General features: G+C 42.4%; 2 protein-coding genes across 5 annotated transcripts in view; both read right to left on the bottom strand.

The window, feature by feature from the left end:
- Positions 1–1,749: 1,749 nt before the first annotated feature.
- On the bottom strand, positions 1,750–14,330 carry GJA10 (gap junction protein alpha 10). 2 transcript variants are annotated; one of them, XR_007470605.1, is made up of 3 exons: positions 12,903–14,330; positions 5,262–6,952; positions 1,750–3,553 (listed from the first exon to the last, which is right to left on the bottom strand). XR_007470605.1 is itself a non-coding variant. In XM_033418810.2 (2 exons), exons 1-2 carry the CDS (start codon positions 14,328–14,330, stop codon positions 6,914–6,916), a joined length of 1,467 nt encoding a protein of 488 aa, XP_033274701.1. In that variant the 3' UTR covers positions 1,750–6,913. The 2 variants fall into 2 exon arrangements, 1 of the variants encoding a protein (XP_033274701.1); XM_033418810.2 differs by having other exon boundaries at positions 1,750–6,952.
- CASP8AP2 (caspase 8 associated protein 2) overlaps positions 14,088–15,954 on the bottom strand; it is a 48,223-nt gene continuing 46,356 nt past the window's right edge. For 2 of the 3 annotated variants that reach the window (XR_004480621.2, XR_007470603.1), the window contains exon 12: positions 14,088–14,218. The gene's annotated coding sequence lies outside the window, so the exon portion shown is untranslated. Of the gene's footprint in view, positions 14,347–15,954 lie in introns of all 3 variants that reach the window. The other variant, XR_004480622.2, reaches the window with a different exon arrangement.

Below are 15,954 nucleotides of genomic sequence, written 5' to 3'. Positions count from 1 at the left end.
GCACAGCGACGAAGACCCAACACAGGCAAAAATAAATAAATAAATAAATAATTAAAAAAAATTCCAAGAAAATTGAGAGGGTTCCCTGAGAGTTCATAGCACAATAGATGAAAAATTACCCACACTTGTGGAGTGACTCAATTTTTTCCCTGGGTATCTCCCATGTATACCTGAAGTATACATGTTAATTAACATGTTTGTTTTTCTCTTGTTAATCTTTTATTACAGGGCTCTCAGCCAAGGACTCAGAAGGATAGAGGAAAATTATTTTTCCTCCCCTATATACCCTTTCTCAGGAATATGTTGAAAAAGGTGCTCCTCTGTATGAGGGCATAAACCAAGAAAGAGGAAGATATGGGATCTAGGAAGTGAGAGATTCAACAAAGAAAGAAAAATGTGAAAAGAATACTTAGGATGACTGTTAAGAGAAATCCCAAGACTTCTATTGGGCAGCAGCAGGAAAATCAACAGCTCTAAAGTAACTAAACTGATAGATCAGGTCAGTGGTTGCCTGGATATAGGAGTGGAAGAAGGATTGACTGCAAACAGCTGAGAGGCAACATTTTGGGGTGATGGAAATGTCTAACATTGGATTGTGGTGATGGTGGCACAACTCTATAAATTTACTAAAATCGTTGAATTGCACACTTCCAATGGGTGAATTATGCCTCAAGAAAGCTCTAAAAGTAATGCTAATGAGAATCAACAAGGATAAGAAGTGTAGGTATCGATGAAACAAGACTGGCAATATATTGATAATTATTGAAACTGGATGTCGGGGTAGTGGGAGTCCATAGACTTGCCTCTCTACTACTGTATATGTTTGGAAATTTCAATAATAAAAGGTAAAATAATATATATTTTTAAAAGACTACTAGGGTCATGTCAAAAGGACTCAGGTACAAAAGGGTAGCAGAATATGTCACCCCCAAAACATGCCACTTTGGCAGGAAGGATTTCAAGACATGCCACCCCAAAATATGCCACTTTGGCATACTGACTATTTTGAGCTAAAGGTACTCTGGACACAACAGATGCAGATGTTTCCACCTAAAAACAGGCCATCAAATTTCCCATGAGAAATGTGCCCTCCCTGAACCAGCAATAAAGGAACATCATTGTCACCTGACACTGGTAATCAACATTCAAATGGGTTTGTAGAAACAAACTTACTGAAACAATCCTTATCTTCCCTATATCTCCTAGTCTCTTTCCTACAACTTACTGCCCCTAGCCCAAACCCCTTTTGTCGTGTAATTTCTTCACAAATTTATTGCTTCTTTGTCTAAAAGGTATATAAGCTTTCTTGAACTGAAGGCAATTGAGAGAAACAGATACAGGCATACCTTGGAGACACTGCAGGTTTGCTTCCAGATCACCACAATAAAGCAAACATCAAAATTAAGTGAGTCACATAATTTTTTTGGTTTCCCAGTGCATTTAAAAGTATGTTTGCATTATACTATAGTCTATTAAGTGTGCTATTAATAACATATCTAAAAAAATTACATACCTTAATTTAAAAATACTTTATTGCCAAAAACTGCTAACCATCATCTGAGCCTTCAGCAAGTCGTAATATTTTTGCAATAGTAACATCAAAGATCACTGATCGCAGGTATCCATAATATAGTAACAATATAGTAATAATGAAATAGTTTGAAATGTTGTGAGAATTACCAAAATGTGACGCAGGGACACTAAGTGAGCAAATGCTGTTGGAAAAATGGTGCTCATAGACTTGTTCAATGCAGGGTTGCCACAAACCTTTAATTTGTAAAAATCACAGTATCTGTGAAATACAATAAAGCGAAGCACAATAAAACAAGGTATGCCTATACAAAAGCTCTCTGCCCTCCCCCTATTTGCCATTAATTTATAAAAGTGTCCCCTCTTCTACCTCTACCAGGAAAGACAGAAGCTAATCACTAGATAACACTTTAGACCCTTATCAGCCCGGAGACAACATCAGAGGAAACTATTACAAACCTTACTAAAACTGCACTGTTGGTGGCAATGTAAATTGATACAGCCACTATGGAGAACAATATGGCGGTTCCTTGAAAAACTAAATATAGAACTACCAGGACTTCCCTGGTGGTGCAGTGGTTAAGAATCCGCCTGCCAATGCAGAGGACACGGGTTCTAAGCCCTGGTCCGGGAAGATCCCACGTGCCGTCGAGCAACTAAGCCTGTGTGCCACAATGACTGAGCCTGCACTCTAGAGCCCGCGAGCCACAACTGCTGAAGCGCACATGCGTAGAGCCCGTGCTCCGCAACAAGAGAAGCCAACGCAGTGAGAAGCCCACGCACCGCAACAGAGAGTAGACCCCACTCAGCACAACGAGAAAGCCTGCGCACAGCAACAACAAAGACCCAATGCAGCCAAAAATAAAAAATAAATAAAATAAATTTTTTAAAAAGTTAAGAAAAAAATTACTGGCACCTCATTAGGCTATCATTAGAAGTATTATGTTAAGTTCAGAGAGTGCTGAACCAGCATCTAAAGACCTGAGTCATTAAGGTTGCACTTTTTCCCATTAACTCGCTGTGACCTGGGTTAAATGACTTAACCTTCCTAGGCCTTGGTTTTTCTCTAGAAGTTCTGATTCTGTGTCTATCTCCCAGGGTGAATAAAAACTCTGGAACACAGGATCTGCCTTATTCACCTTTGTATCTCAACTTACTTTGTCCCACATATAATAGGCAATTAATAAATAGTCAATCCTTCCAGGTATTTAGGTGACTGAGAAAACTAGGAGCAATTTACTTAATTAAATCACTTATGTGAATTATAAAATAAATATATTTGTTTAGAAACTGATATACTATCTGATTTCCCAATCTACTTATAAACTGTGTAGGAACAAATGCAAATTAAGAGGCTTATTCTCCCTGTTGAAAAATAAGGGAAGAAACTCCCCGCATTCACCCCTTCCTTTTCGCTTTTTTTTTTGGCTGTGGGGCGGCTTGTGGGATCTTAGTTCCCCGACCAGAGATCAAACCCATGCCTCCTGCAGTGGAAGTGCGGAGTCTTAACCACTGGACCGCCAGGGAAGTCCTACCCCTCCCTTTTCTTTCAGAATTTCTTTCACTCTCCTTTTCAAATATATGTAAGTCTTTTAAAATAAGCTTCTTGCCAGTTTCACAAATGAGGAAGTTTTCCTCAAGGACCTGGGAGCCATTTCTTTAGAATTAAATCATCAATAAGGAAGGTAAAGCCCAATGGCCAATTTCAATAGCCCATTGAAAGCTAGGGACTTTTTCCCCAGAACAATGTACCAATTCATAATTTTTTGCAAACAATTTCAGAGTGTTCCATCATTCAGGTTCACCCATAAGCAGTTGCTCTTGCACATATCCCCCATCATACTGTGAACACTTCTTTACTTTCTGGTACAGCAAGGTATTTCAGGATCATCTTTTTTCCCTCTTGCCCCACTCCTGGATCATCCATATTTCTAAAGAGTTTTTACTGAGGAATAGTATTTAGAGACCAAGATCTGTATGGTACGAGTGCTCATTGTTATTGCTGTGTCACTTCTTCTAGGCCCTTTCAGAGAAGAGAGAAAGTAAATATGAATATATATAATATACACATGTATATAGACATATTCAAATCATAAGTTCATACTGATATCTCTAATCCAATCCCCAAACACAGGATCCCTCCTTGTCTTCCTCCTTTCCATATTTGTATCATCCTTTTCCCATAGTGAGAACTCTGTTTCCCACAATAATCAATATATTTCTCAGCTTTACAATATACACAGTATAATTTCAGAATTGCTACCTTCATACCACTGTAAACAGCAAACTTACTAAATGGAGATTACAATTTGTTTGCAGGTTTTTTAAATTTGTTTGTTTCTTTGCTTTTTTGTTTTAAACTAAAGATATATAGTCCAAGTACTGTGTTCCAAGTTTCCCTGGATTAGATCTTTTTCTTTTTTTTCCTGTTCTAGGTGGATATATTACTTTGAAATGCAGATAAGTTCACCATATTCATAGGCCTTTGATTTTAAGTTGAAAAGTAAGAGAAGTTGACCAATGTTGTTAAAAGTATTAGAATGTTTGAGAGAACTTGAGGATTCCTACATGTTTAGGTACTAATGTAATAGGGAAGAACCTTTTGTATTCTATTACAAGTTAATCACTAAAGGGCTGTTGCCTATAAGCTTAAATTATACATAATGGCCCATCTCTGGGAACCCTGCTTCCCAGGTAATGAGCATTAAGCTAGAATACCTTTGTTTCCATCACAGGAAACATCCTGACCAGGCCCACCTGTGAATGACTGCAGAGAGGAAGAAATTAACACATTCCCTCCCGAGGCTGATGGGAACTAGATGTTTGACTTTGCTGCCTCCCCTTCTAGTATAAAAGGAGCCTGAATTCTAACTCAGGCAAGATGGTTCTTCGGGGCACGAGCCCACCTTCTTCTCGGTCTGTTGGCTTTCCGAATAAAGTTGTTATTCCTTGTCCCAACAACTCATCTCTCAATTATTGGCCTGTCGTGTGGTGAGCAGTATGAGCTTAGACTCGGTAACACTCAGGAATGTTTTACTTGTCAGGGATTTTGTGTTTGTCCTACAAGTATGAAGTGTTTAAAAAACAGATCAAATGCATTACATTTATAAATGGAGTTTAAAATATTGAAGGGAATTTAATTACTATACTCTATAAATGGGAGTGATTACTAATTTAAGTTCCTCAAACATTAAAGTCCTCCAGGCCTTCCCCGGTGGCTCAGTGCTTAAGAATCCGCCTGCCAATGCAGGGGACACGGGTTCGAGCCCTGGTCCGGGAAGATCCCACATGCCGTGGAGCAACTAAGCTCATGTGCCACAACTACTGAGCCTGCGCTCTAGAGCCTGGGAGCCACAACTGCTGAAGCCCACGAGCCACAACTGCTGAAGCCCATGCGCCTAGAGCCCATGCTCTGCAACAAGAGAAGCCACTGCAATGAGAAGCTGCATACCGCAACGAAGAGTAGCCCCTTCGCTGCAACTAGAGAAAGCCCGTGCACAGCAACAAAGACCCAACGCAGCCAAAAATAAATAAACTAATTTAAAAAAAAAAAGAATGAAAAGAGTAGTGAAGTGATGACTACTTGAGATGAATTTCTAAAAAAAAAAAAGTCCTCCTTTGGCCTTCCATTCTCATATTTCTTGTAACAATTTTAATAAAACTCTGCATTATTTTGTTCTGTCATTACCATTACTGTTCCAGTAATCTAAAACTTTGTAACAAATTATTACCTTAAAACACAGTGACTTAAAGACATCAACCATTAATAATATTTCACAGTTGGGGAGTTCAGGAATTTGGGCAGGGCTCAGACGGCAATTCTTCTCTTCCATGAGATGTTGATTGAGGGCATTCAGTGGTATTGAGTTAGTAGATGGCCTGGTCTGGAGGGTTCAAGATGGGTTCACTCACATGTCTTGTGTCTTGGCAGGGATGGCTGGAAGGCTGGGCTCAACTGGAACTGTAAGCTGGAATGCTTACATGGCAACTTGGGGTTGAGAAGAGAGAGAGAGAGATCTCCAAGAAGGAGCCTGGATAGAAACTGCAAGATCCTAGAAGTCCTAGAACATCACTGTCCTTGAATCCTATGGTCAAGCAAGTCACTAAAGCCAGCCCAGATTGAAGGGGCTGGAAATTAGACTCCACTTCTCAAATGGAGAAAGCAAATTCACTCTTCTTCCACCTTTTTATTCTATGCAGGCCCTCAACAGATTGGCTGCTGGTCCCCCACAATGGGAAGGCAATCTGCTTTACTCATAGTGCAGCCGGGCTAGGGCACAGGAGGTAGGGAATGAACATGAGGCAGGAGTCAGCCCACGAAGGCTTTATGTGCCAGGCTAAGGAGTATGGATTTTATCTCAGCAGGATATAGATAATGCAGACCTTTGTGTCTTTGGAACAAACTGATTCTCCCAATAACTTGAAGCCTTTGTTACAAGGTGTGTGGCCAGGGATAGGAGAGTCTGGCCACAGGACAGAGGACAGGGCTAAGTGGTTCCTTCCATGGGAGTTGAGTCCACCTTCATGATTCTCAGAACTCAGACAGTAATGACCAGCCAACCAGCCTCACCGACTGGATAGTTAGTGGACATCACACAGCCATCCATGCCTCTGTGCTCTATAAGAAGTGTTCAGTGCTTTTTTGATGCACCTCTCCTGGATGGCTCGGGACCACTGGGAGGGTGGGGAGGGTGAGGAAGTGGTGCTGGCTTCAGTCACTCCCCTGGAAGTTGGGAATGAGATTCCCCAGCACCTGCTGGCCCACAGTCATGGCATCACTACTGACCACGATCCCAGCAGAAGGATAAAGTCATGTGATGCGAGTGTTTGCCAGTGCTGTAATCAATATTTTATGTAATGGCATCTAGGGACGAACATCCAGCTGCTTCATCCCCAAGAAATGAGCTGATGAGAGGAAGAAAACAGAAAGCTTCCCTCCAGCCTCTGGTGTACAGACAGGAAGCGTGTTGAGCCCAGACTGCAGGCAGAGCTCCCAGCCTGCTCTGGAACCATGTTCAAAGGTCCAAACTGCTGCTGCTGCAGAGTCGGCTACTGGTAGGGATGGTAGCACATCCCACTTCTCCTCCCCTCGGATGGCGGCTCTTGCCCCTAGATTTTCTCTGATGGGGTAGAGTGCCCTCCCTGGTGTGTGGAGAGCATTGGATTGGCCTCAGGCAGCATGGCCAAGCGGAGCAGTGAGAGGCTGAGCCCAGCAGTCAGGGAGCCCAGCTGGGAGCCCCCGATACACAGACATTGCCTGATTCATGGTTCTGGAGGGGATGGTTCTCAGAGTTCCTCCTGCAGTTTGAGCTGACAAACATACAACTTTTATCTCGCAGATGCCAGCTGCTCCTGAGTCTGTTTTTTCTGGTCCCAGGATGCATTATTTTTTCATAATGGATGAAAGTTCTAGAAGCATGTTCTGAAACAAAACAAAATAGACTCAAAGGGCTTGTAAAAGCCAGTCCTGCCTACCCACCTGAGACTCTTTGTGTGTCACAAATATCCCAAATCCAAACAAAAACCTCCTACAGAAGACAATCCCCCGACCTTGCCCCAGAGATGGACGTGCATGTAAGAGGTTCTGTTCCCCAACAGCGCTGTGGCAGAAAATCTGAATCCCACCTGCGATCTCCTCCTCATTATCCAGTTGTGGTTGTTTTGTCCAAGATCCAGGTCTAATACTAAAAGGCCAACCTTTTCCAAAGCTCCATCTTTGTCCCCTCCACAATTAACCAGAATTTTTGACTTTGCAGTAATGTAGAATGGGAAAACTGAACCAAATGTGGATGTTCCATTTTGTAATAATCTATCTTAAAAATATGCTACACTTAGGTTGCCTTGTGTAGGGAGAGCAGGAAGCAGCAATGGGATATGGGAGAAGGACTTGGGTCGAGTCAGACAAGCTTGGGATACAATTCCAGCCCATCCACTCATTCAGTAAATATTAATTCATGTCCCTGCTATGTCCCAAAGACTGTGCTTTACCACATCCTAATTGCATGACTTTGGACAAGTCATCTATTTCCTTATCCTTAAATGGGAATAATCACAGAGTCACAGTGAAGAAGCCCATGGCAGTGTCTAGACCACAATCAGGGACTCAGTAAAGTGGGAGTCTTTCCTCCTCTTCTTTAGACTCTTTGGTAATTGATATATTATGTAAAGCTCCTCTGCCAAAAAGTTCAATAAATTGTAACAATCAACTCTTCAAACACCCATCTAATAACCCCTGTTAATAATGTTGAGTCAAAAAAACCTTCCCAAATGAGGCAAAGAACCTAGAAGTCACAGAGATTTTAGATTTAATATAATATTAAAATTTTAAAGACACCATACACAGGGATAAGAAGGAAGCGGACTGAGAGAATATCTTTCAATACATATATAGACAAGGAGTTAATACAGTATCATAAAAGAGCTCCTAGAAATCAGAAGAAAAACAAATAACAGAAAAACAGACAAGGATAATTCATGGTAGAAATACAGATGGCTAATAAACATATGAACAACCTTACTAGTAATCGTGGAAATGTAAATTAAGACAAACATTTTGGAAATGTTGGGAAATGTTATGAAACATTTCTAGTTTGTCAAATTGGAGGTGGGGGGAGATAACGTCTGATATTGGCAAGAGTGTGGGGAAAGAGTGCTAATGCACTGGTAAAGAGGGTCAATTGGTACAGCCCTTCCTGAGCAAAAATTGGCAGCATCTATCAAAATGTAAAACGTGCATGCCCATTAAAACCAATAATTCCACTTCTAGGTACCTATCAAAGATATATGTATGAAACATTCACTGCAACATTGTCTGCGGCAGGAAAAACTTAGAACGGCTACATGGCCATCAAGTATCTTATGGTTCATCAATTTCATGGAAAAGCGTGAGGCATGTAAAACCGAGGCATCTCCGTGGGTGCTGACATGGAGAGTCCCTGAGACATATCATTAATTAAGCAAAAGCAAATTGCAGAGACATCTCTACAGCAGGATCACATTTATATTTTTGAAAAAAATAAAAAATAGGTGCGGACATATATTTGTCCTCAAAGACAGACTGTGAATGCAGTGAGGAAGGTAGGGGAACACACCCCATTCTGTTCACAGTGATTGTCTTTGGTGAGGGAAGTGGGAATTGAGTCCAGGTGAGAGTGACAGATGAACCCTCACATGGTCAGGTTCACATTTTACTCTTATGTTCTTTTACACTGCTTGCATGTCTTTCCATGAGTATGTACGGCTTTAATTGGAAAAACAAGAAATAAGAAAAAGACTCTTCTTTCAAACGATTAATAGTGGTACCCCTGGTCTGAGCCACACTCCCCTCTCACCTGGACACTGTGCAAGCCTCCTAGCTGGTCTCCCTGACTGCACTCTTACCCATTGTCTTGGTCTATTTGGGCTGTTATAAAAAAATACCATAGATTGGGTGGATTATAAAGAACAGAAATTTATTGCTTATATTTCTGGAGGCTGGGAATTCCAAGACAAATGCACTGGCAAATTCAGTGTCTGGTGAGAGCTCAGTTCATGGTTCACAGACAGTCATCTTTTCACTGTGTCCTCACATGGTGGATGGGAAAAGGAGCTCTCTGATGCCCCTTTTATAAGGGCACTAATCCCATTCATAAGGGCTCCACCCTCATGACCTAATCACCTCCAAAAGGCCCCACTTCCAAATACCATCACACTGGGGATTAAGGTTTCACATATGAATCTGGAGGGGGGGGACAAACATTCAGACCATAGCATCTCTACAAGAGATTCATCAGAAACAGTGATTTTAAAAATATACATAGCAGACCACCATCACTCCTGCATCATCCACCTCAAATTCCTTTCCATGGCCTATAACACCCAACAGATCAGCCCTTGCCCATTCCAACCTCGTTCCTAGCTCTCCCCTCCATGATCATGGCCCAAGAGTGCTCCCCAGGACCTTGGCACAGCTGGCACCATCAGCTGTGCCAAGGTCCTGGGGTGGGTGGGGCATCACAGGCAGAGGGACCAGTAAGTGCAAAGGTCCTCAGCTCTGTGGAACTACAGGAGAACGCTCTTTGTTAGCACTTCAATGTCACAAAAGATTGGAAGAGGTCACAGGGCAACCTTCTTCCTAATGCCAAAACCTTCCTCCTCTACAGTGGTGGTTCTGAGCTCTGGTTGCACATTGGAATCACCTGGGAGTTTTAAAAAATAGTATTGGGGGCTTCCCTGGTGGTGCAGTGGTTAAGAATCTGCCTGCCAGTGCAGGGGACACGGCTTCAAGCCCTGGTCCAGGAAGATCCCACAGGCTGCGGAGCAACTAAGCCCGTGTGCCACAACTACTGAGCCTGCTCTCTAGAGCCTGTGAGCCACAACTACTGAGCCCATGCACCGCATCTACTGAAGCCCTCGTGCTCTAGAGCCCGTGCTCCACAACAAGAGAAACCATCGCAATGAGAAGCCCTCGCACCACAACGAAGAGTAGCACCCACTTGCCGCAACTAGAGAGAAAGCCTGCGTGCAGCAACGAAGACCCAACGCAGCCAAAAATAATAAATAAATTTTTAAAATAGTATTGGTGCTCAGGCTCTATCTGCAGAGATTCTTATTAGGGCATTTTTCAAAGCTTCCCTGGTGATTTAAAGTAGAATGGGGCATGAGGATTACTACTCCACAGCATCTCTGACAGGTGAAGGCATTCAACGTTGAGGAAAGTCTTCATCACAGAGGGTAGCATGGGTTCCTAAAACTCAACCAGCATTCTTCCCCATGCTCACTCGGCCAGACTAAAAGTCTGCTCTCCATGCCCAATTAAGTCTGTCCACAAAGAACCAACCTTTACAGAAACTTATTTAGTAATCAACAAGCTTAGACTTGAAAAAATTGCGGGGTTTGGGTGATGGCAAGGGAAATGTCTTGGAGTGGAAATCGCAGCTCTTCCAGGTGTTTTTTCTGACCTATAATAGCGTGGATTTCTTTTGCAGGACAGTTCTCTCTAAGGGGAGCAAGTGGCAAAGCAACTGTGGTACCTACCAGAAGTCATTTCCCTCTGAAACACCAACTGCTGCAATCAGAATACATCTGATTGAGCCCTAAAACTTCGGCCCTCTGGGACCTGATACAGTGTAAGAAGCTGTTTACAGTCCATGTATTGAAAGTGGATGCGAACAATCCTTTGCTTGCTGCGCTAATTTCCAATGAAAGATCCCTCTGTTTGCAGTAAGTATGATGTGTCAGCTACAGTGCTCTGGAGCTGACGGCTGTGGCCTCAATTCCCAAGACTTCCACCATTTGGGGAGTGAAGTGGCCTGTCAACTCCCTTTCAAGCCTTTCCCCTGTCAAGAGGCTTGGGGGAAAGTGACCATAAGTAGGAAATCTCTGTGGCCAAAGGCATTATTTATAATTCTTAGAAACATAAACAGGGAAGAGGAAGATGAAAAAGAAAGAGGGCCTGTCACCTTCATCATCTTTTCTCCAAGCTCCTCAGTGAGGCTGGTCTCTCCCAAAAGATAATCTGCGATTAAGAAAATCTGCTTCAACTAAACACTGCTTTTTCTTCCTCAATTTTCTGTTAATACAAAGGCTCCTCTCACATGGAGTGAGGTACAGGAGAGAGAAAATGATGAAAGTTGTCATGCTGACTTCACAAATGCAGATAAGAAGCAGTGGCCACTGGCAAGGTTACTCTAAAACGGTGGATCTCGGGAGTTCCCTGGTGGTCCAGTGGTTAGGACTTGGCACTTTCACTGCTGTGGCCCAGGTTCAATCTCTGGTCAGGGAACTATGATTCTTCAAGATGCAGGGCATGTCCAAAAAGTAAAAAACTTAAAAAATAAAATAAAATAGTGGATCTCAACCCTGGCTGTACATGACAATCGCCATGGGAATTTTAGTAATACCAATCCTCCATCCCATCTCCAGAGATTCTGGTTTGATTGGAAGTGGATGGGTCCTGGGCATGGAGATTTTTTTAAAGCTCCAGGTGACTCTAACTCAAGCCAGAGTTGAGAACCCTGCTACAGTTTGGCATAGGGTTCCAAGCAGCCATCTAATAATCTTACACGTAATCTCCTGAGAAGACAGCTGGTCACTGACAAGAAATGAGTATAAGTTTGAAAAAAAGCATTTTAGGAAAAATCTAGGTAGGATGATTCCTCCTCAAGGTATGGCGTTAGCGCAGTAAGAAAATATCTCATGGGAGATATGAAACTAGGGTAGAAGGATTCAATCATTATTAACACAAAGAATGAAGCAAAGGAGAAAGCAAGAGTGTGAGTTCAACCAAGTGAACTCAATTGGGAAGTTCCCCTATTAACTTGGGGGATTTTTCCTTTTCATGGAAAAAAGTTGTTAGGAGCAGTAGGTAAAACATGTGTCATTCTCTCCCTTTTTTTTTTTTTTTTTCCAGAATTGAGAAGAATCCACAGTAAATATCCATTATGCCTTACAATGGCCAGGGAATGTTTATTCCACAGTGGCTTTTCAGAGAACAGAATTATCAGTACAATATTGATCTTCGTCTTTGTGAAATATATCAACAAATATTTGTATATGACTTTTAAATGCCAGAGCTATTCAAACAATGGAGCACACCCTCCTTCCTTAGTGAGACAAGGGCAACTCAAGGTTACAAATGATCGCTCCTCTGATCCATTTTCCACACTCTGATACAAAGAGCTGTCCAAAGTGCACCTCTGATCCAGTCACTCCTCCGCTGTACATCCTCTATGGGTTCTCCACTGTCTCCCTGCAAGGCCTCCATGCCCCCTTCTCCAACTTTCCCTCTCTCTGAAGCCCTCCTACTAGTCTGTGCTCCAGACACACGTGGCTCCCCAGACGGCCCTGCTATGTCACACCTCTCAGCCTTTGTCTGTGTTCTCCTTGTACTGGGACAGCCTCCTTCCATGTACCCCAATCCTCCCAGGTCTGGAGAAACTCACCACATCTTTCAAGACTCAGTTCAAAAGTAGCTTCAACTATAAAGCTTTTCCTGACCCATCCAGAAAGAATTGACTTCTGCCTCCTTTGCACACCACTCCCTCTAACATGGCACCTTACACTTGATCATTTATATGTTTACCTAATTTCCCATCCAGACTCTGAGCCCTTTGATGGTACACATGATATTTTATTCATTTATATACCCAGCACTTATAAGACTAATTGATAAAAAGTTTTCAATAAGTTTATTTTACGAATTAAATTCAACTGAATGTGTTAAATGAATGAATTTAACTCTCCATAAATTAACCTCTCTCTCCTCCTTTCCCTCTCTCTCAACACACACATATATATACAAAGGAGGAGGAAACAGAAGGCTAAGAAGTAACCAAAGTGGAACACCTCTTGTGAAAGTCCCATGATCAGTCAGGCTGTCTGTCTTTACTTACCATTGATGTTCTGTGCCCAGTGGCTGAAGGCAGAAGTGAGGGGCTGTTTTCCCGGTGTGGAAAGTCCAGGCAAGAGCTATTTTGAGAACTGGAGCTTACTGAGTCACTGTACAGCTGTCCCTTTTCAGACAGCAATCTGGCCTCGCGACTGCCCATGCAAGATCTGTCTGTCTGGGCTCTGCTCTCTCTCATGCTGCCATCGCTGTGTCTGCAGTGACTGTGTAAATCTGTGAGAGGCTCCCCTGAGGGTTGCAGGTCCTGGGACTGCTCCCAGGGTCCTGTTGTACGTGATGGACAATGTCTAGGAGCCATCGTGGTACCTAGCCAGGACTGGGGCGTTGTAGTCTGCAAGCCAAAGGGAGAACGGTCTGGTTGCTGTGCCGAGTGCTGAATTCTAGCGCCATCATCCCAGGGACACGGGCTGTGGACATGGAGCTGTCCCCTGTGCTGATCCGCCTTAGCCCAGTCTTTCTTACTACAGCAAGGGTCTACCTCAAGTTGCCTGGGCTGTGGGATTTGCCACGTGGTTTTAGAATTCGGCACATTGACTCGGAAGACTTGCTGTTGATTGCTGGCTTGAAGTAGAGAGACTCCTTCAGGGAAGGGAGAGCAATTCATACACTGCTGGGCCGCTGAATATTTTTTCAAATGAAATGGAGGTCCCCTTTCGTCCTCAATGCCCTCACCGCCGGATTTGTCATAAAGTGCCCTCATGATTTTCCTGACCCCCAGATGAAATATTTCCAGTACGTTGAGGAACAAAGAGATGGCTGCAATGCTGTGCATAAAGAGCATGAAAATGGTCTTCTCTGTGGGCCTGGACACAAAGCAATCCACTGCATTGGGGCAAGGAGGTTGAGTACATTTGTAAAGGGGGTGCATTTGAAACCCATAGAGCATATATTGGCCTATCATGAACCCTACTTCCAGTACAGATCTGGTCAGGATGTGTAAGACATAAGTACGTAGAAGACATCCTTTCAGAGGGACTTTTTGGATCTTCTTCTGCTCCTCCAACTTCCTCAGTTCTCTATTTATGTTTTGCTGCTCCTCCAATTCAAGCTCTGGATTCTCCATCTGGGCTGTAAGCTCTGACTTTTTCCTCCTCGTCTCTTTTTCAAAGGCCCTGAGGCTATAAAGTGCATGGCCCATATATACCAGAGAGGGAGAAGACACAAAGATGATCTGTAAAACCCAGAACCTGACCAAAGAGATAGGGAAAGCATCATCGTAACAGACAGTGTTGCAACCTGGCTGCTGGGTGTTGCAGGCAAATGCCGACTGTTCATCATCCCAGACATCTTCAGCAGCTACACCTAGTATCAGCATCCGGAAAACGAAAAGGATGGTCAGCCAGATTTTCCCCACCATGGTTGAGTGGGAGTGAGCTTCCTCTAGGATGCCACCCAATAAATTCCAATCCCCCATGGTAAGGGACTAATGTCTGAAATATACAGAAAACACTGAGGTTAATAGCATCCATGGATGTAATATATAAAGACGAGCTCATCAATACAGCAGGTCCTCCCTTCGTGTCAACAAAACTACAAAGGATTTTCCAGCTCTAATATTTATGGCCTGTGCTTGCTGAAACAGGGTATTTCTAAGGAATATGTTTTGGGAAAAACACTAACGACCCTCCCCAATCTGACCCAATTCCCTTCCTGTCATCTTCTCTCCTACACAAAGTTGACTGTCATTCTGGTATACTCATTGGCCATCATATTTGTACAATGCATTCCATTCCACAATTTTGCTCATTTTTCTAACATATGAGAAGCCATATTTACCATACATCCTACATGATCTTAAATAAGCCTCAACTCCTCCAGGAAGTTTTCCCCAGCCATCCCAAGTCAGAGTGATTTTTCCCATTCCTAAATTCACACAACACTAGTGTTTATCCCACTCACTTGGTACCGTGCCTAAAATGAGTTTTGTGACAGTTGTCTTATGTTACCTTTCCTGAAAAGGTACTCTTTTTGCAGATAGAGACACTTTCTATTTCATTTTGGTCTGGCACACTAAGGTATCAATAAATAATAGTGGATGAATTGTCTTCTCTTTTTAAAACTCAGTTCCTTGACTCTATCACTGGAAAAATCATCAACAGAAAAACAAAATAGATCCTCATTACGTATCATCGATGGTTCCCACCGCAAGACTGAAAGTACGAGTAAAGAAAACAGAACTCAGCCAAATAAACCCTCAGGAACTGGCACAGGGTAGCAGTAAAGATTAAGCAGGCTCAGAAACAGTACCAGCAATGACATATGATTACATCTACAAAGCCACATCTGCAACAGCAGGTTTTCACAGAAGCTCTGCTTCCTTAGAAGAAAAGTGGGTGGTGGTGGTGGTGGTGGGATGAACTGGGAGATTGGGATTGACATGTATACACTAATATGTATAAAATAGGTAACTAATAAGGACCTGCTGTATAAAAAATAAATAAAATTCAAATCAAACAAAAACAAACAAAAAAAAAGAAGAAAAGTAAATATAAACTGCTTCTCTAGCAAGCTTGGGTGCTGGGAAAGAGTCAAGGCATAGCTGATACGAATAGGTTACTCGGTTTACCCTGAAAAAAACAAATGGTTTTCAAGGTTCAATGAGGTTAAAATATTTGAGAGCTAAAAGGCTTCTAAGATGTGGAAGACGTCCATGTATGAAAGACATAGAAAAAAAACAGGATAAGTGCTATTAAGCTAAAACAGATAATGAAACAATTCTCTCCGTCCACAATTCATTCATTCAACAGTGTTTACTAAAATGTTACTATCACATAGGCATTGTGCTAGATGGCAGGGAATTCAACAATGTATACCTGGTCCAGCCCTCACAGTACTTAGTCACCAAGGATGCCCAGTGACGTATAAAATGGACAGTGAAAAAAAACAAATGAATATCAACTCAAAAATACAAGAGAAAAAACCATGGAACTGTTATATTTTCCCTACTTATCTCCAAACACAAAAATAAATTCCAGATGGGATACAAGTATTAAATGTAAAAACTAAACTATAAAAGTATTAAAGTAAAATGTAGAAAC

The sequence above is a fragment of the Orcinus orca genome, chromosome 12 (genome assembly GCF_937001465.1).
Source record: "Orcinus orca chromosome 12, mOrcOrc1.1, whole genome shotgun sequence".
In the NCBI taxonomy this organism is placed as follows: domain Eukaryota; kingdom Metazoa; phylum Chordata; class Mammalia; order Artiodactyla; family Delphinidae; genus Orcinus; species Orcinus orca.
Note: the sequence above shows the minus strand (reverse complement) of the source record. Positions and strands in the feature narration are given on the sequence as shown.

What these genes read in the sequence shown, in the direction of transcription:
- GJA10 (XM_033418810.2), bottom strand. Translation starts at nt 14,330, where the DNA reads ATGGGGGATTGGAATTTATTGGGTGGCATCCTAGAGGAAGCTCACTCC. An exon ending in CTGGGCACAGAACATCAATG is followed by an intron (nt 6,953 to 12,902) that starts GTAAGTAAAGAC and finishes GTTTTGTTTCAG; the next exon opens with AACATGCTTCTAGAACTTTC.